Source organism: Homarus americanus, unplaced genomic scaffold (genome assembly GCF_018991925.1).
Source record: "Homarus americanus isolate GMGI-L3 unplaced genomic scaffold, GMGI_Hamer_2.0 scaffold24260, whole genome shotgun sequence".
Taxonomy (NCBI): domain Eukaryota; kingdom Metazoa; phylum Arthropoda; class Malacostraca; order Decapoda; family Nephropidae; genus Homarus; species Homarus americanus.
Genome location: NW_024721079.1, coordinates 10286297 through 10314165, shown reverse-complemented (window position 1 = coordinate 10314165; position 27869 = coordinate 10286297). Strand labels below are relative to the sequence as shown.

General features: G+C 39.2%; 1 protein-coding gene across 3 annotated transcripts; it reads right to left on the bottom strand.

Moving 5' to 3' along the window:
* Window positions 1-236: 236 nt before the first annotated feature.
* On the bottom strand, window positions 237-26088 carry LOC121861549 (peptidyl-tRNA hydrolase 2, mitochondrial-like). Of its 3 annotated transcripts, XM_042359415.1 has the most exons (6): window positions 25666-26051; window positions 14712-14819; window positions 11116-11259; window positions 8354-8446; window positions 7780-7869; window positions 237-3846 (listed from the first exon to the last, which is right to left on the bottom strand). In XM_042359415.1, the coding sequence occupies exons 1-6, from the start codon at window positions 25939-25941 to the stop codon at window positions 3652-3654; spliced, it is 906 nt and encodes a 301-aa protein (XP_042215349.1). In that variant the 5' UTR covers window positions 25942-26051; the 3' UTR covers window positions 237-3651. The 3 variants fall into 3 exon arrangements, with proteins under 3 accessions (XP_042215349.1, XP_042215350.1, XP_042215351.1); XM_042359416.1 differs by lacking the exon at window positions 8354-8446 and having other exon boundaries at window positions 25666-26088; XM_042359417.1 differs by lacking the exon at window positions 14712-14819 and having other exon boundaries at window positions 25666-26087.
* Between the last annotated feature and the right edge of the window lie 1781 nt (window positions 26089-27869).

Here is a 27869-nt window from a genome sequence, read left to right as displayed (position 1 = left end):
TCTTTCACAGCTCCAGGATCAGAGTTCTCCACCTAATCAAGTTTGTGTTGGTGCAGTATGTGCCCTCAGTGTCATTTCCCCTAAGCAAAAGTTATCGCGTGCAGGCTTTTACTGAGGGTTCCACCAACTATGTCGAGCCCTGTAACAATAGGTGGGTGACAACAGCAATGGGACTGTGATAGCCAGAAGTCACAGATCTACATGTAGGTGGATGTGAAGGTCATCAAAAGACTATCTGGTTTTAGAGGAATGTAATTTAGCAGCCACCTAACAGTTCTATTCCAGACACTGGGCAAAAAAAATGGTACCTTTAACTTCACCTGTTTGTCCATCCTGGGTAGAAAGCATCTCGTAACTAAATCACCTCCTTCATAATCAAAATCATAAAACATAGGAAATGAAGTTTGCCTCCCAGAACATCTATATCCTGACAGACAATCCCATATGAATGACTGCCAACTCAACAGGGACCTTGTGTAGAAAGACACTGACACTATTGCCTTTACACTAAAAACACTGTACTGTAATACAGTACAGTACTACGTATACACAAAGAGCATTAAAATGAAAGACACTCTAAGGTTGGGGCATCTGGTCACTCAGAAATACCCAAATGAATGTAAAGCAATAACACTTCTAGTCCCTGATATAATTCCTTAAACACACACACACTTAGGGCACTAATGGCTTTTATTCCAGAAATTTGCAAGGAAAATCGATAACCCAATTACAGTACAGTGAACCCTCGAAGATCCGGAGTAAAAGGGGGGAACCACCTGTCCGGAAAAGCCGATTGTCCGAATTTTCCGGCAAATAATAAATGATATAAGAAACACCAAAAATACAGTACTAATGTAGTGATAAACAAATTACCATATTTAACCATGCATTTACCTATGATAACTCTGTTTATGTTTCCCGCCTTGGGCACCTGTGTCCAACCAACTGACGGGTCAAGCAGCGCCCACGGGACTAAATTGTTCTTTGCTCTGGTTTGGAAATGTTTCTTAGGGAAACTTCTAGGAGGCTTCTTAGCCCAGAATCCCAAAATTTTTTGTCCAGATCTTCCGAAATCTGAATTTCCCGGGTCCGGATCTTCGAAGGTTTACTGTAGTGGGATATGCCTCAACCTTCCTGTTGCTAGCACTGTACATATACTACTACTATTTTTCTGCTACTTCTACTACCTGTATTAGTAAGGGTCTATTTGTAGCCAATTTGGTGACAACATCAGTGACTTATGTCAGCTTTAGCATAATGTTTCTTCAGATATGTCTCCTAGTGTTAATGTGGGTAGCCATAAATGTCCGGGGGTGGGAGAGCAAGGTACTGTTCTTCCACACTTCCAGTAACATCTACATGAAAGAGACAACTCCATAAAAAAATGACTTGGAGCGATGAAGATATTAAAAGTGTTTACTATTGTGCCAAGGAATTTTCCCCAGACAGTAGTATGCTAAAGGTAAGAGTGGACGTCATAAGCCTGATGACCCATTAGGAGCATTACGGAAACTGTACACTGAGCCTCGGTGCACCAGGAGGCAATATGGCCGCCACTGCACTCAACTGCCCTCATTACCCCAGCTGAAGTGAGGTACCCACTCACAGCGGTGTCAATTAGAGGTATCCTAAACATAAACCCCAAGGACATGAGGTTAATGAATGTATGTGACTAAAATGTTAATTTTATAATTTTCAGTTCATTTTTTTTTAGCTGTACAGAAAATACCAACACTCCCCCAACTACCACTAATACTATGACTATGACTATTAATACTACATACTATTAATACAACTGCTATTAATAATATTAATATGACTAATACTATTACAGTACTGTACTACTACAACAACTGCTACTTTTAATACTGTACTACCAATGTGATTGCCACCACTATTTGTACTACAGGTACTACAAAAAATGATCTTCATAGCTTTCTTGACACTCATCATAAAAGAACCAAAACTTTTACAAAATTCCTTACAGTAATAACTACTGTGTTAAGTCACTTACGGTGATAATACATTATTGTATATATACAAATGGAAAACTATTAACATCAATACAGGTATACCTCCTAAAACAATGTCCTCTTAACTGCCACTTTGCATATATTAGGAAAATACCCCCACAAGTTTCACCGACTGCGTTTGGCGTGCGGTCGTGTTGTGCGAATTTTGGCCATGATTGTGTAGATTTTAATTTTTTAATAAGACTCTACAGTGTATATATTGTTCTCTTTCTCTTACATTTTCACCTTTTTCTTCTCTTCGACTTTGTGTTATGCAGTCATGCCCAGCAATATTTACTCTTTTGTTTAACCCATAAATGATGGCTAGTGTTTTAAGTAGAGTAATATAGTCTTAAATGGGGATAGTGTGGTCTAATCAGATTTGATATAGGCCTAATGAGCGCTAATAGGTACAAGATGAACACTCGACGTGTGGGACTGTTTTTATTTATTCATTATTATGTAGTACCTGTATTCTTGTATGATCAGCCTATTATGATGTATGTTTCATCATAAATAATTACAAACAGTATTATAATTTGGCTTAAAACACAAGCCGAATCACAAACAAATCCCCTTCCCTGGCCACTCTTACGGAGGGAGGGGGAGGGGTCCGCAGTTTGCCAGTTTGTTGTTATTTAGTCATTATTACACTCTTGTATGATCAGCCTCTTATGGTGTATGTTTCTTTAATGTTTCTTCATAAATAATATATATTAAATAGAAAAAAATATGACAATTTATAATATGATTTAAAATTAAAAGAACAAGATGTATCAGAAGGCAATCTCTCCCCTTCCCGCCAAATATCGTCAAGGCCAACTTTTGAACTGATTATGATCCATTATTATTATATTATACCATGATCAGCCTCTTATGGTGTATGATACGTCATAAATAATATACAATAGTCTTCAATAACAGAAAAAATGATAATATATATAATTTGTATTTTGACTTGAGAATAAAAGGATACATTGTATGGAGGGTAATGTCTCCGTTATCGTTCGCTTCCTCCTCCCTCCATTACATATTGTAGTACTACTTTTATAACCAAACAAAAAAATTCATTATGAGAGAAGCCATTTATTATGTCTGCAGATGACTGTATTTCTCCAGTAGCCATATAGAATGGGTTTATAGGCATGGAACTTTAACATAGTGATGGTGTGCACATGTTAGCAGGCCTACTGAATCTAAACATTTTCTGTCAGCCCACAGAAATTTCCACTAGCCCATAATTGTTTTTGAAATACCGGTATGTGGGGATATCTTTTAAAACTCTTAATGGCAGAAACAGTAGCCACAGCATCAGCCAGAGGGGCTGAATGACGATTATGTGACTTAATGCTTCAATACTGGTGAGTAACAGTCTCAATTTAAGCTTACATTCCATACTTAATGCTTATTATGCATGCTTTATATGTCTGCTTTTTTCTTGGTGACAGTCTGAATGACAGAGATATATCAAAAGGGTAGATGTGAATTTTTGGGGTTGGCTGGTCCCTAAACTCCTGAATTCGTTATATTCTTATGGGATTTATGGATTAAAAAAATTTCGATTTGCTGTCCGTTGACTCTTGCAGTCCGCATAAGCGTTGGTTATTGAGGTATACCTGTATCTTTTGTACAGTAATCACTAATATTGTTTTAGATGTCCAGTAATTTGGTCGAGCACTTCTACAGAGCCGGGTCCTAAGCCTAACACCGTGGGCGACTCGGGGGCAATTTGTGAGCAGCCGGCGTCGTGGATGAGGCTTGTGATCATCCCAGCATCCATGGCCAGTGAGGTCACATCCATCATGGTGGCTTCGTCATTTACTTTCAATATCACCTGTTGGGAAAATTGGGTAATTTTTTAAGCCTGACTAACACTACTTCTACACTCACTCCAAAAGGTATTTTTAAACATTTTTGTTTGATAATATGACAACAGATAAAGGATTTTGACAACCCTACCAAGACAACAGGAGTTGTAGCATTCATTTTTAAATTCATCAGACCCCTCCATAAAGATACTTTTTGGAGTGTGTGTACTCAAAATTTTTAATACTAACAAGTAATTCTTTATATGAGATGGACACCAGGATCCACTGGTGATAACATTACCCAGACAATTCATATACAAACCAAGCTATTCCAAGTTGTCCCCAGCACCACCTGCCCCCAACTTGTGGAAACTGTCTCTCTTATCTACTCATTTTCATCATTCCAAAGAATAATACTACATATCAAGTCCAACACATTATTTGTGACGAACAGAATTGTAAAAAGAAACCGGACTTAGTTACCTAAGTAAGACTATTGTTACATTGGCAAAATGTTACTCAAGTAGAAGTAAAAGTATCCAAAGTTCAATGTACTCAAGTAGAAGTAAAAAAGTATCTCATTCATAAAGTACTCAAAATAATAACTAACAACAAAATTGTTGTCTCAAATATTAAAGTAAATCCACAGTAAATTACCCAAAAACTAGTTAACTAAAGATAAAGATAAAAAACACATAGCATTACACATGTTTATTTGCAAATCTTTCTATTGACAGCATGACCTACCAAAACAGAATACGTTCAGCCTCTCTTCTCCCAACAATCCATTGCAGGGATAGTGAACGGGCTGAAAATATATCCACCCAACACTATGATCACTTTCTTCCTTATCCACAAAAGTATCGTCGATGTGGACTTAAAGTCCGTAGACATAATGTTGCCTCTGCTCGCATTAGGTTAGGATACAGATTTATATGGCAAGTATCTGAGGTGGGAGTAACCTGCACTTCTCTTCCTGTAAACTCTGTAAATGTCCCAATGCTAACACCCTTCAACACTACTGTATTGCCTTGACTGTCTCATTGTCAGGGACCTCCTACCAAAGGGAGAGTCACTAGCCACTTTGTCACCACCTACTTATTCGTAATAATTTAGATTTAATACGTGTACACTACCCACGTCTTGGTGGGCGCTAACTCCCATTGTCCTTAAATAATATCAATGTTGTCTCCATATTACAAGTCATAGCATGTCCTGCGAGATACGAGTACCACTGTATTAGGCCGCGTACACACTGAGATACGTTGTTGCGCAACATTGTCTCTGGACTGTTTCGAGGCTGTTTCAGAAAAATCCAAATTTGATGCGTGTTTCTCGCAACAGTCCAGAAACACGATTTCGGATGTTTCTTGTTTCCCATCCTATATGGGAAACATGATACAAAGTTGCTCAATTTGAAGAAATTTTTTTTAAGAAAAACAACGAATAGTATTATAGGTAGGTGTGTGTAATTGATATGTGCACGGCACAATAGAGGATTTTCCCAGTTTTTTTATGCAATTTCATTTAGTATTAATTTCTCCCTTAACAATGTCAAATATTTTAATAAACTTACTTTTAAAAATTCCTAAAGGGCATCAATGAGAGCATCACACACTTCTGGAACGATGGCAGATATTGACTGTTTTGACACTTTGAAGGTATGTATCAGGCTTGTAAATAAGTCCCCACAGGCAAGATCCCTTAATGCTACTGCTAAGCGTATTTTGGCAGGGATTGAGGCTCGATAGTTTGTATTTGACTTTGTGATTTTGGGACCAACCATTTTCAGTAATATTTCAAAATCTGAAGCTGTTGTTCTTAAAAAGTTTCTAAATCCAGCTGCATCTTCTAGTTTCAGGTTTGTCATTAGTTTCTCTCCATATGTTGTTCCTTCATCAAAAAATTTCTTCATCCACCATTGTCTCGGTGTCTTTTCCTTATTCTCAGCATTCTTTCTTCTAAGGAAATAACAACACAGGCCCGCCACAGAGGCCACGTGTGCATCCACCGCTATGACGACGTTGACTGCTCTTACCGCCAATTCATCGCTCTAGCTTGGTCTGGACGTGCAACAGTGTTTCAGGACTGCTCGCGACTGTTGCGGAACAATCGTGAGACAGTCCAGCAACAAAGTTTACCAATTGTTTCTGGACTATTTCGCAATAGTTGCTAGAGAGTCCAGAAACAATGTTGCTGTGTCTCCCAAGTGTTTCTGAACCGTCACAAGACTGTTTCTGGATTGTCGCGCAACAGTCCAGAAACAATGTTGCACGGCTGTTTCTAGACAATGTATCTTGGTGTGTACAATGCTTAAGTGTCTGACCACATGGTCTTGTGACTAGGTTTTGTTTTCCCCTGGGGTGTAATAAATTAATTAAACAATAAATAATGAACCCAGCATGACTAAACAGATGCAGGTAGTGGGGTGTTACACTTGAGAGATAAGTCACAATGTCAGGAAAGACCTCAGTAGCTTCATTCTATCCCCTGGGAATGCTAAGTAGCTATCAAGCTCCTTCAGTTGAGTTTTGAATGATTGTTGCCTCCATAGCGACTGAGTATGACTAAGACTCGCAGTGAACTGTCCCTCTAATTGGGATGTAGCTGTGGTGACATTACTTCAGTTCTAATTGCTGAGTGGCTGAATTTTTCACACTGCGTTACATCTGGCAGGTGCTTGGGGGGGGGGGGCAGTGATACTTAGATATTTAAGCAGAATTTTAAATACAATCAGTCTCACACATATGTACAGAAACATGCTTTATATCTAAGATGGGATTATGTAAAGCATTTTAGAATCACAGCCTCTTTGAAATTCATTTTAGGTACAGTGGTCCCTCGGTTAACGAACGGTTCAGTTAACGAAATTTCGGTTAACGAATTACCTTCCATAAGAATCTTCAATTCGATTAATGAACAAAAATTCGATTAACGAAAACCTTACGAAAATCACGTTTTGTTGTGAGCATCAGCTGATGGGCTAGTCTGCCCATTCAGTAATCTGTTCTATGTTTACATTCGTCTCCAGTGGAGTAAATATCAATAAAGTTGTGCTATTTAATATTTTTGCATGTTTTATATTAAAATTATGAGTCATTTTAACATTTATTTAACATATTGATAATATATGCAGTACAGGGAACTAGTTTGTTGTGCGCCCATCAGATGAGTGAGTCAGTCACAAGGCGTCAGTTGAGGCTTTGTTTACAATGGAGAGAGCATCTATTTTGTTGGTGTCTTGAATATTTTTGCATTTTTCATTGAAATTATTGGTCATTCTGAGCTTTAGTTAACATATTGATAATATATAGTGCAGTGCAGTATTGATTTAAAGAAAATAATCTTGAATTACACCTAGTGTACTAAAAAAATTTATTGGTGAAATGACTGCATGGTTCCCTGAAAGGTGATTTCTCCTCCATCCCCACTTCCCTCTCTTTTCCCCTCTCCTCCACCCCACTTCTAATTCCCATCATCATCATCAACCAGGAACCCTCTACATACACACCTCAAAGTAAGTGTACTTTACTGCATTTTTTTTTACTTTGTATGTACTTTTCGGTGAGCTGGAACCAATTCCCCAATATCCCATTGAAACAATGGATTCGGTTAACGAACGACCTTCTGGAACGAATTGTGTTCGTTAACCGAGGGACCACTGTACATGTACTTCATCTCACAAAACCTCCGGGTACATGACTACGTGGAGTCTCCCCACACCCACACCGTACCCTCCAACCACACATATTAATTTGCATGTAACAAGTAACGATTTTTGTTTTTTCAATTGTACAGGTATTGGAGTAAAAGAATTAAAAAAAAACATTTAAGTAAAAGAACTAAATAATTTTAGTACTTTTTTAAAAGTAAATACTGTATACTCAAAAATGTTACTTGAGTACAGTACTCAAGTAAATTTATTTAGTTACTTTACAATTCTGGTGATGAAGTGTTACCTTGGGCTGTCCATTCATCTCCCAGGCTCTTAGCACTTTGGGATTCATCTTTTGTATCTGTTTGTAAGCTTTCAGAGTCGCGTGACAACACTGTGGAGAGAACATAGGTGATTACCATATACAAACATCATAATATGATTCCTCATGTAAAATTATCTTAACACCAAACCTGAATATATTTCATTACCTTCCTATTAATTCATAAGTTATCATTTCTTTTAAGAAACATTAACATTGTAACACATTGTTGTAAATACCAAGGAGCAGCAAAATGAGAACCTTCTCTAAACTCTCTATTGTATAATTTTACTCTATCACAGTTCTGGCATTAATGTTTAAAGTTCTTAAGTAAAATGTTTTATGTTGGTTTATCTAATCATCCGCCTTTACATTATGCTTTCTGTTACACATAAGGAAAGTGAAAATTCCTGTAAAACGTTGATGACAATGAGGAATGAACGTCAAGAAAAAGTACAGTCTTGAATTCAAATTTTGCAGTTCACATAAATATTGTTTACTGAAGTACATATAGATCAGGTAAATGTTCACTATGAGTAAATTATCCTCTACACACCTGCACTGCAACTTTGCCTTTACCCATCTTGAGGTCATCACGAACAACCAGGACTAGCTTAAACTCTCCAAGAACTTTACATCTAAATTTAACCTGGAAAAAAAAAAATTAAGTTAAGAGGAATATTAACAAGAGGTAACATCATACTGTATCTAATTTGGTCCCTGTACAAGGACGGTGTTACTCAAGATGTTTACTTAATTAACCCTTAAATAAAATATAAATAATGGTTGCCCCTCGTGTAACGAGGATGGCCAGCCCAAGGGCCACCTAGGCGTGAATTTGTTTAAGGTGTAGATGCTGCCGCCAACACAACGAGCTGCATGACCCAGTGTCAAGGAATAGTCCGAGAAGATCAGACAGCTCGCCAATTGCACTGGCTAACCATTACCCCGGAATACGATCCGCAAATCGATTAACATCCAGGTTCCCAATTACTGCTGGGTAGACAGAGGCAAATGGCGTAAAGAAACTTGTCCATAGTTTCACCCTGCCCGAGGATCGAACTCGGGTCCGTTCACTTGCGAGGAGAGTATGCTGACCATTACACCACAGGTTGCCACCCTTACGCCCCGGGTGACATACTAAGACGTGCCATTTCCCGCCAGTGTTTAAATGCCCAGTGCAGGTTATCAGATTCCAGGGTGACTATTTGCCTGTCACGCCATACGCTTGGCCACAGGGAAGCGTCCTGAATGTAATTACCTACTTTTGTTTGTTTCATTTCCATTGTTTGTTCATTTTATCATGTTGCATCAAAGCAATATTGCTAAAATTAGTGTATACCAGTAGTTGTAATGGCATGTAGTATTACTAGAAAATAATGCTATGATTATGTTATAAATGTATTTATTGTTGAATTATTATTTTATTCATTACTTGCTCTACCAAACACAAAGACAGCCAGACAGCCTGGCAACTGACTGCATGTGAGCTGCCAAGCACTTTTTATGAAAAATAATGCAAATAAAATATTCTAAATTAATTATTTATAGCAAATAAGTATTATAATCAGTAAATATATGCATTATTGGCCATCTCGGACACAAAGGCAAGCTAAAAATAGCTGGTAAGTGAGTAGGTGACCACGAGCTCAGCTGTCAAAACAACAGTCCCCTTATATCCAACCCTTCTCCCTCCTTCAGCACTGCCAAGGAAGTTTCTAGAGGGTCAATATACAGGCATCCCCCGGGTTACGTAAATTCGCCCTTACGAAAATTGGGTAAATTTTTAAGTAATTTTTTTTTTCAGTACTATTAGAAAAAATTCACAGAAATTATAAAATTTATTTTGTGTGGATATCTTGGTGGTTGCTACAATGCTGTACAGGGCGAGGCAGGAGCCAGTGGTACTCCTCCGTCTCCCTCCCAGTACAATTGCACCACCTTACCTCATCAACTCACCTAACGCAGCACTCAACATCGTTTGTGGTAAGTTAAATTCAAGTGTTTTGTATATTTACTATCATATTATATCATAAAATAATCAATGTATGTGGTAGAAATTTTTTTTTTTCATTCATAAATGTGTTCGTATTACGTATTTTTGTCGAAAATATTTCCTTTGGAACGCATCTCCAATTATATAATAGAAGTCAATCGGAAAATTGGTTTTGCGTTACGGAATTATACGTTAGGGATAAATTTTCAAGGGCACATACCTTCTGTAACCCGGGGGATACCTGTATAGTTTTTCTTACTTATTTTTTATTGTTTTATCATTTAAAAAGGTTAAAAATTATTTGTGGAAAAGTTTTGATTTTTCTCAATTTACCCCCACATGGGGGGGGAGTACTGCCAGCGGCACCCTAACCCGGGGGTTAAGTAGAGTGATGTCTCCATTGAATGGACACTTCCCATTGTAACCTCTCAATGAGTAAACCCCACTGGTGAAAGGCACAGTATATTCCATTATCAGATATTAAACTTAGTCTAGCATGTACTGTACGTATGTGACTGTATTAAACCACCATTATTGTTACCTGATAGTGGTAACATCCAGTGAGCCAACTTTACTGTTACAAATAAATTAATGTCCCCTACATATGAGACTGTGGTTCACACACACACACACGGGCTGACTCATGTGGGAATGTTTCATGATGGGTTGACCAGTACCCTCTCTACTGATCCCCCAAGCTGCTCCATACTAACAGCCGTTTTTTGTGTAGAGTTTAACACAAGTTAATTATTTTCATATGGAAATTAAGTTCAATATTCACAAAAACAACAGCAAGACTTCGAAAAAGTCACACTGTATTGTGGAATGTGATAATATCCAGTGCCTAAAGAGAAAGTCAGCTGGATTGGTTACATGGGCTAGACTGCTGATCATGAGAAAATGTTAGCTAACCACACCTGCTAACCACAGCCTACAATAATGTAATGTAAAAATTGATTTGTAAAAAAAAAAATCAATCAGCATTAACTTTCCTTGACGATATACAGTACAGTATATTATTTTATTGATCATATATCCTGAGATTTCCCTCCATCCTAATAGACCCAGCCTTGGCCTCCTGTACCTCAAGATGCATGTAGTGTATTTTCTCCTTAGTGATCACCTTTGAGTCAATGTCCTGCTATAAAAAAATTATCATTCCCATATCTATATTACAACTAACTTCTGATACAAAAAATGATATAAAAATAAAACAGACAACAATGAGAAATCACACACTAGTGGCAAGTGAACAAAGCTAACACACACATACTTAATCCGCATCATGTTAGATTAAGTTCAAGTGTATTAAAGTTACCAACCTGACGACATTTTCTGATTCCTTTAGCAATATCATGTTTGAGTGGGGCAGTGTTCTTCTGGGCACCTCTCTGCTGACATACAGTACAGATGCTGCAGTATTTCTCAACAGCTTCTCTGGGTATAAGGGCATACTGCTCCTGGATCTGCAGCATGCATAATGGATCATGTACTGATTTTAAATTGTAAGAACATATATCATGACAGTTTATTATACTTGCCAAGTGAAATAATTCAAACACAAAAATATAAATACTGGTAAATAAATAAATAAAATGTAATTCACAAATAACACAAGTACTGTATTGCACATGCTAGTGGTAGGCTAACCATACCAGTAAGAGCCTTCTTCCTGGGCTTGCCTACTGTAAACCTAGATAAAGAGCAGAACCTCTTCATTATACTTTACTGTAATTCATCAACCAACTTGATCATGAAATGTGACTACTCCCCTGTAACAAAGCAAATGACTAAAACTAAATGGAATCAAATCCTTCAGGCCAGCCCATTGAGGGTAAAGATTCAGTGGTCTGGTCTTCAAATGCACTCAGTGCAGTACACTTTTATCCTCTTCACTGATCAGCTCATTAGCTGTTTGGGCAGTCGGTTACGTCTGTTACACACTGTTGACATGTACTGGCTCCAGAATGTATCTGTAACTGCGCGAGTGGCGGTCAAGTCTCGTCTTGAATGAGTTCGCATTCGGTGACATCACAACACTCCGAAAAAGTTTGCCCTCACAATTTTCTGGACTTGGGCTTCTTCAACCTAGAGATGTGACCCTTCGTGGGGCGGGTATCCACCAGCTCAAGGTATGGCCACTCGACTGAGTAGTGTCCTCTGAGATGTTTATAAACTTCAATTAAGTCACCCTTGCCCATCTATAGTATAAGCTTGGCACCTGCAGGCATTCTAATATCTCTGGGACTTTGACTGGCAAAGAAGCTAGGTATGACAGGCTGTGGGAATTCAGTGATATGTAGCTGTGCAATATGCATTAAAAATTCTTCTAGTTTTGCAAATTTTATAACTACACTATCTTCCAAAACACCGTTACCGGTAATTCCTGGGGACCTTCTACGTGATGCAATGAAATTGACAAGTACCCTGTACTGTATACCGGTAGACTACAATTGGTAGCTTGGTAGACAGAATTTAAAGCCATAACCCGAGTTGTAAAGTAACTAAATAAATTTACCAGAGTACTGTACTCGAGTAACATTTTTGGGTATTCACTTTTTAAAAATTTCAATACTATTTTTTTTAGTACTGTACTTTTACTTAAGCATGGTTTTAAAATACTTTTACTCCAATTGAAAAAAAAAAAATTATTACTCATTACATGAAAACTAATACCATTATATTTTTTAATTAATTAATTATTAACCATAGTAAAAGAGTTATGTGGGTGGAGGGAATGGTGTGGGTAGGCTGTGAAGGGTGCGCCGTGGGTGTGGGGAGACACCACGCGGTCACATACCTAAAGGTCTCATGAGGTGAGGCGACATCGGGTCAGGTGGCAGTGGCCATGTCAGCGAACTTTCCCTTTGATCTTCTTGTGTCCATTAACACCTTGACCACCCACCTCACCCAGCCTAACCTCTTATACCCCCCCCTCCCCCATCAAATCCCCTCTCTTCTTCCACACCTTTCCTTCAGGAGCTTGGTCTTCTCATTAGACATCAGTTGACCTTTGTATACCGCCTGGGAAGATATTGGAAGCATAAGGCGTTTTCTAATGGTAAACCCTGCTGTTATACAGTGGTCCCTCGGTTAACGAGCGCCTCGGTTAATGAGATTTCGATTAACGAGCAATCCCTCGATTAACGAGTTTCTTACGAGCCGACCAGAACATGTTTTCGCTTGCATTTGGCGGTCCACCAACTGTATTAGTCCACCAATACAGTAATCAGTTCTAGGGCTTAAATTCCTTACCATTTTGGCAAATATCAAGAAGTTTATACTATTCAATAATTTTAAAAGTTTAATATTAAATTTTTTAGTCATTTTAACAATTATTGAACATAATTGAAGGTAATGAAACTAGTTTTATGAGCTCCATCCAGCCTCTCAACACACTATACAGGCGTCAGTCTTTGTGTCTTTTCAGTGGAGGTAACATCTTGCTTGAGACTCTTCAACTAAATGCTTTTTTTCTGTGTGCAAGCAATTTATTGGTCATTTTGAAATTTATTTTACATATTGACAATATATAATGCAGTGCAGTGTTGACTTAAAGAAAACAATCTTGAATTACACCAAGAGAACTAAAATTTTATGGGTGAAATGGCACCATGGGGTGACTTCTCTTCCACCCCAATGCCTTCTCTTCTCCCTTCTCCTCCACCCCCATTCTAATTCCCATCATCATCATCATCCAGGAGCCTTCTACATACACACCTCAAAGTAAGTGTACTTTTCTACCTTTTTTGTTGAATTTAGGCAATTTTCGGTGAGCTGGAACCAATTACCCAAAAACCCATTGAAACAATGGTTTCAGTTAACGAGTTTTTCGGTTAACGAGCAACCTTCTAGAACGGATTGTGCTCGTTAACCGAGGGACCACTGTATGGCATCACAAAAATTGTGACAAAGTCCCAGGTTGCTCATCTGTCTTTCTGCTTCATTTACACACAATTGCAGGGTCTCAATTATTTTATAGCTGAAACGCCAGGCAAGAGATGAGCTTTGCAGGGCGCACGGAGGCTGGTTGAAGGAGGGACTTTCAAAATAGCAATTAAATGCCAGGTAGCGACGTGTCCTAATATTACTTATTAAGTAATTATTAGATGTTTTAATTGCCTGTATGTTGGCCTGGCGAATTGTCTAGGAATTAACATACCTAGGTAGCATTGCTGATCGTCGCATTCGAGCTATATCACAAAAACTGGTTTTTAGAAAAAAACGGCTTATTTTATTTTTATTAAAATTTTTATTTACTATGAATTATTATTATTATTACATTTTGCCCCCAGGCCCCGATGTGGGTCAGTGACCTGTGCCCGGCTGGGCTAATCCCCGCAAAAAAAAAAAAATAAATAAATAAAAATATTAATAAAAATAAAAATCTTGGCATGCCCAGGGATGGAATGAATATAATGAGGTTTTTCCTGACATTGTGACTTATCTCAATCTTAACACCCCACTACCTGCATCTGCTGCTTCTGGGTGTCTCTTTAGTCATGTTGGACTTATTATTTAATTAATTTATTACACCCAAGGGGGCAACATACCTAGTCACAAGACCATGTGGTCAGACACTAATACATTGGTACTTGTGACTTGTAGGACATGCTATGATTTGTGATCAATAACCTCATTAAAAGTTGTAGATATATCAAGAGTTTGGGTGTAAACTGCAAAGAGCAGAAGCACTACCTGGGTGTGTAATTCAGATGGGTGTCTGGGATGGGAATTACCTGGTCAACAATGGATACAAGTATTCAGTTAACATAAGAAAAATTTAATTCCCACAAGACAATGAATTTTAAGTACAGATACTGTACAAGGAAGATTATTCACACCTATCCATGCTATGAGTTGAGCCCATTCTGCCTACACACAGCCCAGCCTCCTCAACTATAAGGTCGCCTCTTACCGCTTTGAAAGTTTTCCTCGCAGGAGCGTGTTCCACCACATTTTCATGGTAGTTCTTGATGACGCTGTAAAACTCCTCATAACACACTACTCTCTTTAGTGAATTATCCTGTAAGAAAAAATGAAGACTTTGAAGTACAGTAATAACCTGTAGACAATGAAGATTGTAACAAAGAACAGACCGACTACCTGAATGGTTAGTAAGTGATGAAATCTTTACTTTACTTTATCCTCTAAGCCACTTTTCAGCTCGTTAGCTGCTTGGGTGTTCAGTCACGTCTCTTACACACTGCTGGCAAGTACAGGGCATGTACTGGCTCCAGAATATATCTGCACCATAAGAACATAAGAATGGAGGAAACTGCAGCGGGCCTATTGGCCCATACTGGGCAGCCCGTTTACACCCAATCTCTATCGGTCATATATCCATCCAACCTATGTTTGAAGCTATCCAGCATATTTGAGTTAATGATGATGTTGGTAACTTGTTCCAATCATCCACTACTCTATTTCCAAACCAATATTTACCTATTTTGCGCCTAAATCTAAATTTGTCCAATTTAAAACCATTGATATGAGTTCGCTCCTGGTTCAATAGTTTGAGTACCTTTGTTTAGCCCTGACTTCCATTAATACACCTTGATCACATCACCTCTCAATTTACATCTCTCAAGGGAGTGCAAATTCAGATGCTTTAACCTGTCTCTGTACTCAGGGTTCCTAATGCCTGGGATTAGTCTTGTCATTCTCCTCAGAATTCTTTCTAGGGATTCTATATCCATTCTGTAGTACGGTGATCCGAACTGAACTGTGTAATCCAAGTGAGGGCTCACACGTGCAAGATATAGTTTTAGGATGACCTCGCTGGTCTTGTAACTAACACTCCTTTGTATGAACCCAAGTACTGTACTTTATTAGCCTTTTTTCGAGCAAATACACATTGTTTACTTGTCTTAAGATTCCTATTTATCATTACTCCTAAATTTTTCTCAGTCTGATTTCTCTTCAACAATGTTGTTCATCTGGTATCTGGTTTCTCTGTTTACATCTCTTAGACTAAGTACTTTACATTTGTCCACATTAAATTTCATCTGCCATTTTTCAGACCATTCGAAAAATTAGTTTAGATCTTCCTGTAGTTTTGAGGAGTCCTCGTCAGATTTAATTACACGTCATATTTTAGTGCCATCAGCAAATTTACTTCTGTTGCTGTCTACACCTATATCTATGTAGTTTATGTATATAATAAATAGTAATGGTCCAAGTACTGAGCCTTGGGGTACTCCACTAGTGATGTTACCCCAATTGGATTTAGTACCGTTAATGCTTACTCGCTGTTTCCTGTCCTGTAACCACACCCTAATCCATTTTAGATTATCTCCTCTAATCCCATGAGCCTCCACTTTTTGTATTAGTCTCTCATGGAGGACTCTGTTGAAAGCTTTGCAAAAGTCGGGATATACCACATTATAATCTTGCCAGTCGTCCACTGATTCGAAAACGGCTGAAAAGAATGTTAATAGATTAGTCAGACATGAATGCCCACTTGTGAAGCCATGTTGAGAATCATTGATTAATTTGTGCTTCTCCAGGTGATTTTGAATACAGTGAACCCTCACTTTACGCGGTCAATTGAACCCACGGCGGCCCGCGTAAAGTGAGAAACGCGTAAAGTGAACAACATAACATATGGGATTAATTGAAATAGAGACTGGGCCAACCCCCAAACTCCACTTTTTCAGACACAATACCTACATTGTAGTAAAAATAACTTCTTAATTTTATGATGGTATGCACACACAATTAATAATTAAGAGAAATATCAATAATGTTAGGTTTTTTAACACTTACACTAGTAGAAAAGATGGCTGGGCACACGGGGATGGAGGGGTTGGTTCCGAGGCAGAGGGCAGATTATTGGCCCTCACCTGTATCACTTGTATCAATTGTATCACTATCCACCACAGACGCTTGCAGGGCCTCTTTGTCAAACCCCTCAAAGTCCATATCCTCACCATCATTATCACTATCACTGACTTGGGCCGGCGGTGGCGGGTGAAGAACTTGGTAATGTTTTGATGACTGGGCGACCTTGTGCGCACCCTGCTCGCGCCGCTCTCCGCGTAAAAGGGTACACACACCGCGGAAAGTGAGCATTCCGGTTTCGGCAGGGTACCGCGTAAACGTGGAAACGCGTAAAGTGAAACTGCGTAAAGCAGGGGTTTACTGTTGTTTGAAATTATTGCTTCCAGTAATTTGCTTACAATTGATGCTAAGCTAATTTGATGATAGTAAGAGGATAGTGATCTATCTCCCTTTTTGAAAATTGGTATTACATTCGCTATCCTCTAGGATTCTGGTACTTCACCGGTTTTTAAGGACATGTTAAACAACTTTGCTAAGGGCATACTAAGCTCCTCCTTACATTCCTTTAATACTCTGGCAAATATCTCATTGGGACTTGGTGACTTATTAGGCTTTAGCTTGTCTATTTGCTTACTAACATCACTACCTCGCTTAATCTATTTTCTTTTCTATCTCTGTATACAGTATAGTCGATGCCTCGGGTATCATGTTTAAATTTCCGGTGGTGAAAACTGTTGAAAAATATCTATTCAGATTATTGCTCATTTCTCCGTGGTTATCCGTTAGCTCGCCGGTACTGGTCCAATCTTGTCTCGTGTTTTAGTTTGATATATTTGGAAGAATCTCTTGGGGGTTTGACTTTGCCTCCCTTGCTACCTTCAGTTCATTATTCCTCTTGGCTTTTTTTATCTCGGTCTTAATCCTACTGGCCAATACTTCATAATCTTGAAGGTAAACTTCATGATTTATTCTCCTACCTGTAACATTCCTTTGTCCAATAATATTCTTGAAATAATTATTCATCCATATGGGGTCATTGTTATTTAATCTACATGTCCTGTATGGTGTATTCTGCCTTTGTGCATTAAGTAACTCATTATTTAAATTATTGTGGAACTCGTCAACCTCAGCTCTTGTGTTCAGGTCATCCTCAACCGTCATTTTATGTGAGGTTATCATTGTTAGGTCACCAGGTAAAGTGAGGTCGCCCTCTGTGGGTTCATTGGGTGAGGTCATATAATTCACCCCCAAACATGATACTCCTTCTCTCAGCTGTCTTTTCAAACAATCAAAGTTTGCCCGTCTGAAATCTGGGACTTTGATGGAATTTTCCTTGCAACTGACATTAAGTTCAACTTTGAATCTCACTTCTTTGTGATCACTGTTAGCTAGTTCGTTCCCTACCTCGACATTAATAATGAGGTTTTCTCTGTTTAACAGAACTAAATTGAGTATATTATTACCCCGGGTGGGTTCGGTTATATGTTGGCTTACGAAACAGTCCTGACTGTTTCAAGAAAATCCTCTGATTCGGAGTTACCCGTAAGGTCGGTTCAGTCAATTTGACTAGAGTTAAAGTCACCAACTATACAGACTTTGCTATGTCTGGATGCCCTGTGCATTTCATCCCAAATAAGTCACTCAGATTAGGAGGTCTATATATTACTCCTATCATTCATTTTTCCCTACCATCGATTAATTATATCCAAATTTTCTGTATTCAGTTCAGTTTTTATTTCCTTATTTATTTCCCAGTTCAGATTATCCCTGACATAGATTGCTACACCGCCTCCTTTCCTAATCTGCCTATTGGTATGGAATAATTTGTAACCTGCAATTTGGTATTTGGCAGGTAACTCACTTGAGTAAGTTTATCTATGTTTCGGTGAATACTATTACAGTGGTCCCTCAGTTAACGAACACACTTCGTTCCACAGAGTCGTTCGTTAACCAAAAATTTCGTTAACCGAATCTATTATTTCAATGGGATATTGGGTAATTGGTTCCAACTCACAGAAAAAGTACACATATAAAGTACTGTATACCAGTAATAGAATTAACAAAACATTAAATATAAACTAAATACAGTACTGTACTGTACAGTATACTATATAATAATAAATAAAAAACAATAGAATACTGTACAGTACTGTATTTTAGCTTACTTTGAGGTGAGTACTGTGTCATATTCCCGGCAGCTCTGTTTACATATCAAACTGCTGATTGTAGAGGCAGTCGATGATGACATGCCATATTCTTTACAGAGTGCATTGGTTCTAATGCCTTCTTCGTGTTTCATAATAATTTCTGCACTGTATATTATCAATGTGTTAACTAAATTTCAGAATGACCAATAATTTTAATGTAAAAATGCAAGAATATACAAGAGACCAACATTCTTGATATTTACTTTACTGGAAACGAATGTAAACATAAAGCCAATTACTGTATTGGCGGACTAGCTGATCAGCTGATGCTCACAACAAAACGTGTTTGTCGTAAGGGTTTCGTTAATCGAAGTTTTATTCGTTAATCGAACTGAAAATCCTTATGGGAGCTAATTTGTGAACCGAAATTTCGTTAATCGAACCATTCGTTAACCGAGGGACTACTGTATTGTGTATCGATTTTTTCGGTACGTACCAACGCCCTGATTTCATCCGTTTTGTTTCTCATACTTCTACAGTTTGCGTTGTAGACATTTATGTTAGCTGTGATCCGAGTCCTATCTTTGTCGCATTTAGGTTTAACTTCCTGTCTAATTTAGTTTTGTCATCATTCCTAGCACTAGTTCTCTTTAACTCTTCATTTTGTTTACCCGCTCCCACTGCAGTTTCCTCGATCCCCATGCCCACATGTTCCCCTAGCAGTTTAAAGACTTCGACATCTTTTGAAATGCCTCTTGAGAGAGCCAGCCTGGGTTGCTACCCCAAATGTACCCCATCCCTAGGATAATGGTCCCTTCTGCAGTAAAAGTTGTCGCAGTTGTCAATGAATGAGACTGATATTGACTTGCAATATCTGTCAAGACGGCCATTGACACCAACTGCCATTGATAACCACTCATTGCCAACTCTCCTTTTAGGCAGGACACCACATATGATAGGGATCCCTCCCTTCACCCTAACATGTTCGATAGCTGCCTTGAACTTATCAAGGAGTTCCTCATTCCTACACTGGCCAATAGCATTGCCTCCTGCACTGAGGAAGATAATGGGTTTGTTCCCATAACCAGACAAAATATTTTCCATCCTGTCAACTATATCCCCCACTCCAGCTCCTGGCAAACACACTCTCATCCTATTTTCATTTTCCCAGGTACCGTATCTGGGAATCACCAACAATTAAGGTTTTTTATACCTTCCTTGTCAGCCCTGTCCCTGACTATGCTAACGTCCAATTCGTCTATCAAAGGACTATAAGAGTTTTTACACTTAGCTGTTGTCGTTTCCTTGGTGCCTTTTCTCACCACCAGTTTGGTCATTCCTCTCCTCACAACCCTGTGTCTGTCAGACACGGACTTTCCTTGTCTCATGTCTTCCTCCTTCATCCTCCCAATCACTTCCTTTAATTTCAAGTTTTCGTCCTTGACCTTCACTAACTCGGCCGTCAAAAGGACACAGACCTGCTCACAACGCTATTACTGACAATTAATCCCCGGAAGCTAAATCGGCCATGACCTTTTCTCTAGCAAGGTAAGAACACAACTGAGTAAGGTCAGAATCATAACTGTGTTGGTCAAGTCTGGTCTTGAATGAGCTCACACTCAGTGACATCACAACACTCTCCAGGGGCGGATCCAGGAATATCAAAAGAAGTTTTGGGTGGGGGAGGAGAGCGAGCCCATCCAGCTGGGGGGTTTTGGGGGCACTGTAAGCCCCCCAGAATTTTTTTTTTAAATCTGACCAATATGGGCATATTGAAGCCATGTGCAATTGATATTAGGAGACATTCTGAGGTCAATAGTAATTACTTTTTATTCTACAAAGGCACCGGAGTACATTACTGCATTAAAGAAAGGGGGGGGGGGGTCCGTACCCCCAAGATCCTCCTGGATTCGCCCTTGCTCTCTGGTAGATTGTTCCAGAGTTTACAATTCTCTCCGAAAAACTTTGCCATGACAATTTTCCGAACTTGTGGCTTCTTCAACCTTGAGCTGTGACCCCCTCGTGGGGCATGCATCCACCAGCTCTGGGTATGGATACTCGACTGAGTACTTTAGTGACCTCTGAGATATTTATAAACTTCAATTAACTCATCCCTTGCCCATTCTATAAAATAAGATTGGCATTCTAATCTCTGGATAAATGAGGTGCCATAGGGCAAGCACCAGTCTCGTGGCCCTCCTTTGGACATTTCTAATGTTAAGGGACGAGTCCACTTGAGAGTGGACTCGCTATAGTTATTTTCGATACTTCTCGCCTGTGTGTGTCCACATGAGAGAAAATTTTTGCTAGTTTCAGCTTTCGAGAGTTTTTCTGACAGTAACTCTTGGAGAGTACTCTCAGTGGTGTGCCCACCCGAACTAGAGCTTCACGCTAGACAGGAAGTTTGCTGCAGCAGGTATAGTTGCGTTGATGCTGGAAAAGAAAAGATAACAAAAACAGAAATGAAAGTGTTGGGCAATGCAGTGGGTGGAACGATGAGTTGAATTGAGTGCTTGTGAAAGAATTATATAAAAGATGCTTGACAATTCCATAATTTTACGTGCATGTCAGCAGTTCAGGTAGAAGTGTTGGTGAAATTGGGTAGACCATTAATATTCATGAGAGACACACGGATGAGGGAAGCCATTCCAGTGCATGTGCAGGTAATAGTCACGCTTCGGTTTTTGGCATGAGGTAAAAAAAGTCATGCCAATACTGTACAGTAGGATCTCATGTTTTGCGACTAATTGCTACTGGTTTTAGAGTCGCAAAAGTTAAAATCGCGAAACGAATGACATTGAAATACATATAAATAAGCCTAATCAGTTCCGCGGTGTCACCCAAACCCCCCTATAATGACCTACAACCCACCGAGAAAATGACATTACATATTGTTGATAACAATGTTAATATACACTCATGCTGTAGAATAACTTCCCTCAATGGAATCAGTGAAATGCTTGACGGGGCTGGTTGATGGGTTTTGAGGCAGGGAGGGCTGGTTACTGCTTCCTCCCTGCTCCCTCCTCTACACCTCCTCTAACCTCAGCATCAAATCCACCAAAGTCTTGAGGCAGCTCTTCCACCAGTAAGTCACCCAACACTTCAATATCATCCTCGGTGTCATCATCATCATCTCCTAAAGCGATGTTTGCCAAGGCATTAACAGGCTGGGCCTTGCACAGGTACCGAGTAATAAGGGCCTGCTGACGAGCATTAACACGGGACATGTACAAGGCCTTATATTCCTCCATACCCTTATCAAGGGCAGAGCACATAAGGTTCAGAGGATGAAACCTGGTATCGTATTCTTCTAGTTGTTCACCGAGCCGTGCGATGTTTGTGAACAACTCAGTCAGCTGGCTTGTTGTAGGTTCACCAGGGTTAAAGTCATCCTCTTGTGTTGGTTGCTGTTCTTCTTGTTCTTCATCATCCTCCAACAATTCTTCAATTGTCGGTTGCTGCTGATGTTGATCAACGATTTCTTTCAAATTTTCAACCTGAACATCTGAAAATCCCAGTGTTGGTACTGAGTGCGCTGCCTCCACTGAGTCCATTAGTGTCGCCGTCACGGACTGCCTCTCCCTGCTTGCTGCGGTCGGCTCTGCCCCACTTATCTCAGAGTTAGCGAACAAAGGCTTCCATGCGTGTAGCACCGTTGCAACATTAATCTTACGCCATGCTCAATAATTCTGTCCACTGCATTTTTAATATTATATTTCTTCCAAAATTCACAAACTGATAACACTTCACGGTTGCAGGGTGGTGAGGTGCTAAGAGTCAAGTCATCTACCATCTCCTGCTCCTCCTCCTGGTTAGCTGGTAGAGCCTGGTTACTGTCAAGAGAGTTCTGCCTCGATTTGTTGTAACTCAAATGAGTCTGTCTGCTGACGAAAGTTTTTATAGTGACTGATGGTAGAACAGTTTAACATTACTGATGAATTCATGATCAAGTGGCTGCAGAAGCGATATGGTGTTAGGAGGACGGATGATAACTTGTACATTAGGGCGGCGTCCAATTATAAACTTAAGAGTGTCCATGATCACTTTGAAGTCAATGTTCTTCCTCCGGCAGTACTGTTGGGCATCAGGAACAAAGTGCTTGTCAAACCAATAGGTGCATAAAGATGTTGTAACCCAAGCTTTCTTATTAGACGTCCAATAAACATTGAGCTGCGACATATTGGCATGAAAGTAGGCTCGAGGATGGGCAGCACAGTTAACAACCAGGGGTTTCATCAAGAAATCTCCACTTGCATTAGCTGTGAATAAAACTGTAATCCTGTCCTTTGAAGTTTTTACACCCCTTGCCTGTTTTTCATCCTTGGCAATGAAAGTGGACTGAGGTGAGTGCTTCCAGAAAATGCCAGTTTTGTCACAATTGAAGATCTGGTCTCGGCAATAACCACCCTCTTTCACAAGAGCTTGAAAGACAGGTGGATATTTTTCTGCTGCTATTACATCAGCCGATGCACTCTCCCCATGGTAGTGGGCAAACTTGACTTCATAACGCTACTTAAAGGCAGCCAACCAACCAACAGAAGCATTGAATAGTGGTGGAGAGTTAACACCTTTCTTCTGTGCAACTGCAGCATAATAAACACGTGCCTGATGCCTTATCTGTGGCCCAGACAGGTCGCCTTGCTCACGGTTTCTTCTTTCCACCCACTTGTGAAGGTAATGTTCTGTGATAACTAACAGTAGGTTTCGTTGTGAAGCATCAGAGAATGTCCTGCTACTAGAAAATCTTGAGAATACATTCACAGAAGCATTTAAGACTTCCTTGTTCTTCTTAAGGGAGCGTATGGTTGATTCGGGGCAGTTGAACCTATGCATGATTTCACAGGTAAGAGCACCACTTTTGATCATTTCAAGCATCTGTCGTTTCATTTCAAGGGTGTATGTATTTCCTCTTCTTGACCCCCTTACGGTAGTCACACTTGGCTTGGGGCTTTCCTTGTTGACCTTCTCTACGGCCATCATTACCACCAGAACTGATCCCGACATTTACATTATGCACTTCACTTATTGTTAATACACAAGAATCGCTAATGTAGGTACACAAGAATCGTTTATAGTTAAACAAGAATCTCGCAAAACATAATGGGTTATATAATTCGGGGTCACTGCACCGCTCGTTCATTCAAACTAACTGCCGTTACGCCGTAAACGAAAAACACACGGTGGGTCGACGGATAACAAAAGACCATGACAATGCGCGCTGTTCACTCAACAATGACTCGCGAAACTGGTAATGAAAATCACTATTCTTGAGAGGCTGGAAATTTGAAGTGATGCGAAACAAATGAATCGCGAATCTAAAACTCGCTAAATTTCAGATCCTACTATATACTGTATAGTATCAAGTGGTTAATCTCAAATAACTTACACCTACTGCACCAATTAATACATTGCTAATTCACTGTCAATAATCCAATAACCTTACTAGTAATTACTTAGAAGTGACATACACCCGCAAAACAGATCATATCTACAATCGCCATCTGTTGGCCTTGAACATGACTTTTCAGAGTGAATGTACGTTTGACATTAGAATTATACCTATTGATATACAGTAAGTCTGTCACAAGTTTCGCTATTTGTTGTTTACGTCTCACGGAGAAGCTCTGACCCCCCTCAGCCAGTGCTCTTTACCTCCGTGTTCGCTTCTTAAGCGTCTACTGCGCATGTGCAGGGGGGGGTGGTGTGGGAGTTCCTTATTGGCTATAGCGAGAGGAGACTTATTATTGGACACGAGTTTTCTGTCTTAGCCAATGAACAATGTTTGGGTGTGTCAGGAGCAGAGATTAGAATTTTCAGTACCAGATATGGCTGAACAGGTTGAAGAGCTGTGCCGACGTTGATAGAGATTATTTTACGTCAATTGCCAAGTTTCAAAAGAAAAATAGTGAGGGCATTTCATATTTTAGAAAACACGGTGCAATACCGAACAACGTTCAAATCGATTCAAACAGTGACGACCTCGATGAACCTGATTCTTCTTCAAATTAAGGTAAGATGTGGGGTGGTTAGGTTAGGGTTTTTTTTTTTTACACAGTAAAAAGGGATATGTTAAGTTAGGTTACATTTTTTCTGTATTAGAAATATGTTTTTCCTGGTTTTTGGCGAGTTTTGAACGAATTTTGCCTTGTTCTTCATTGGAAATCACCTGTTTCTGTGATTTACCCAACAAAAAACTCAAATTTTCGAACATCTTCCCTTGTTGGGTAAAGGGGGGGGGGGGATCTAAAACCCGAGTGATTTCCGCCAAGAATGATGAATCAAATTCGCTCGAAACTCATCAAAAATCATAGGAAAAAAACTAATTTGAATATCCAAAGAAAGAACGGTGCTTTTCCATAAATTTACCAAAAATTCCTGATACAGGTATAATAGGTTTTAAGTTACAACAGTTGTAGGTTATAATATTAAACTTAAGATGAAGTTTAGATAACGAAATATTGGTTTTAAATTATTGGTTTGGTTCAAGATCAGGAAGAAGCTTTGCCCATCTTAAGTTGGACAAACTGATAAACTTAAGCTGAAACTAAACTTAAAGAAACTGAGTTTAGAGTCTGTACAGTTATTTAAGTTTCAGATGCTACATATAATAATAATAATCTGTATGGTAACTGGTAATTAGTACAGGTGGGGAGGAATAATTACTGTGTACAGTTAGTGAAGACGGGTATAAGACAATACTTTACTCCAAGCATTATGTACCAACTATGTCCCCTCACAACCACACAGTTCCCACAATTTAAAGATAATTAGCAATAATATCGTAATAAATGGCCATTAGGCTATAATACTAACGCAAAAATATATTCATTCCTAAAAGGCCATCTTAAGTTAAGCCAATGATAATACATTCGTCTCAAACTATCAAGAAACTACAAACTTTCCATTATGATATATTAATAAATTCGGTACTAAGCTCACCTTATCCTTCTTCCCTATTGTCTCTTGTAATCCGATGTCGGGGAAACTAATTTTGAAAAAGTTATTCTTCTTTATATAAAATTTGAGTTTACTGTCAGGACACTTATTTGGCTCTTTCAGGTAGTTGAGTATCTTGTCAAAGCGTTTCTTGCTGAGGGCGGGTGTCGTCTTAGAATTGGCGAACTTTTCATGGCAGAATTCCTTGAAGATGTATTCCTCTTCAGAAGAAGTGGAGACGATAGAATATTTGTCCTCAACATCATCATCCTCGACCATCTTGGTGTCTGGTGGAAGTTGGGACGACTACTGTGACGTGGCCCCGAGCTGTGTCTATCTTAAGATCGGACGAACATTAGTAAACAAACACCAACTTTAGTAATGCCCAACTTAAAATAGATAAGTTATCGGTACACCAAAATAACCATATTTGGTCGTTTTTATGGATAATTTAATCTCATACTAATGTAATATATTCTATGTGATATATTATTAGTCTGAATAGGAAAAAGAGGTGCGCTTGCTATAGACCCTATAACTTTTCTTCCCAACTGTTATCATATCACCTCCAAAGTCATAAGACGGTTTATCTGTTGTTGTTTTTTAAATTACTATGAACTTTATTGTCCAGTGTTAGTACTGTAGGAAAAATACGATGTGTAGATAACACCCTTCTCACATCTGACTCGGGCCAACAGGTGGCACAACTCGAACCAAGGACGAACGATGAGAGATGGTCGGGCAATGACCTATTTATAATTATTATACTGTAGTTTGTGCCATTTTTAATAATTTTCATTAAATTGATTACCACCTAGAGCAGTGAACTTGTCCGATGTAATGAGATAATGCTATGTAACCTGTAATAGTTATACATCTACTTTTACTTTACTTTTATCCTCTTCACCACTGATCGGCTCGTTAGCCGCTTGGGCGATCGGTCAAGTCTATTACTTATTTTCAGCTGTACCAAAACTATATATTTTTTTCTGAATTATGATCAAGCTAGCTGACTTTCTCACTCCATTTAGTAGGAGATATAGCTCATTCAACCAAAAACCTTGTTCTAACTTATTAATGGGTGGACCTTCATATTTGTACTCATTGATCATAGGGTACGTGCTTTAACCTTTATATTCGTTTTAGTTTAAAAGTTCAAGTGCCATGTGCGCCATCCATGTCCTCTGTCAGGCTCTTATTCATCAAACTCTGGTTAGAACCGTATGTTTAATGTCTCTGTAGTTTTAGAATAGAGGAGAATATAGCAGCCATTCAATGTATTATCCATTCAATGTATTATAGATTTTATTGCAATTTTCTCATTACTATTAATTAACAGTGCTTGAAATTCTACTTCCTAACTATGGTGTACCACAGGTTAATGATGATTGTGACTTAAGAGTTTTAATTGCATATCTTAAGTGTACTGTACTAGTAAATTTTATTCCAAGCATCTGGTGGGTGAATTGATAAAAGGACAGCACAGGATATTGTCACACACTACATCCTTGACCACCGAAGGGTCAAGACGTACCTGGCGCTCCTCTCGGAGCAGCCAGGTCAACTGTTAAGTTGGCCCATACCAACTCCCTCCCCTGAACCCTCCTCCCCACCGGAATATCAACAAGTTCTCGCCAGAAGTTACAATTTCATTTAGGAAAGGAACGGAACCAGTGTTAAACAGAGGTGAACAGTGGTGAACAGTGCTTAAGTCAGTGAGAACAACTCCACAGTAACAGTCGTACCCAAGTTAACCTTCACACAGTGAGGTCCCAGGTACCCAGTGATAACGGCCCGTGAGACCCAACAACAACCAGCGATGTGTTAATCCGTCTACGATAGGAAGGCCTAAGACCAAACCTCACTCATATAACACCATCTGTGAGGGAATTACTACACCACATGTCCCTCATAACACCATATGTGAGGGAATTACTACACCACGTCAAGTCCCTCATCACACCATCTGTGAGGGAATTACTACACCACGTGAGGTCCCTCATAACACCATCTGTGAGGGAATTACTACACCACGTCAGGCCCCTCATAACACCATCTGTGAGGGAATTACTACACCACGTGATGCCCCTCATAACACCATCTGTGAGGGAGTTACTACACCACGTGAGGCCCCTCATAACACCATCTGTGAGGGAATTACTACACCACGTGAGGCCCCTCATAACACCATCTGTGAGGGAATTACA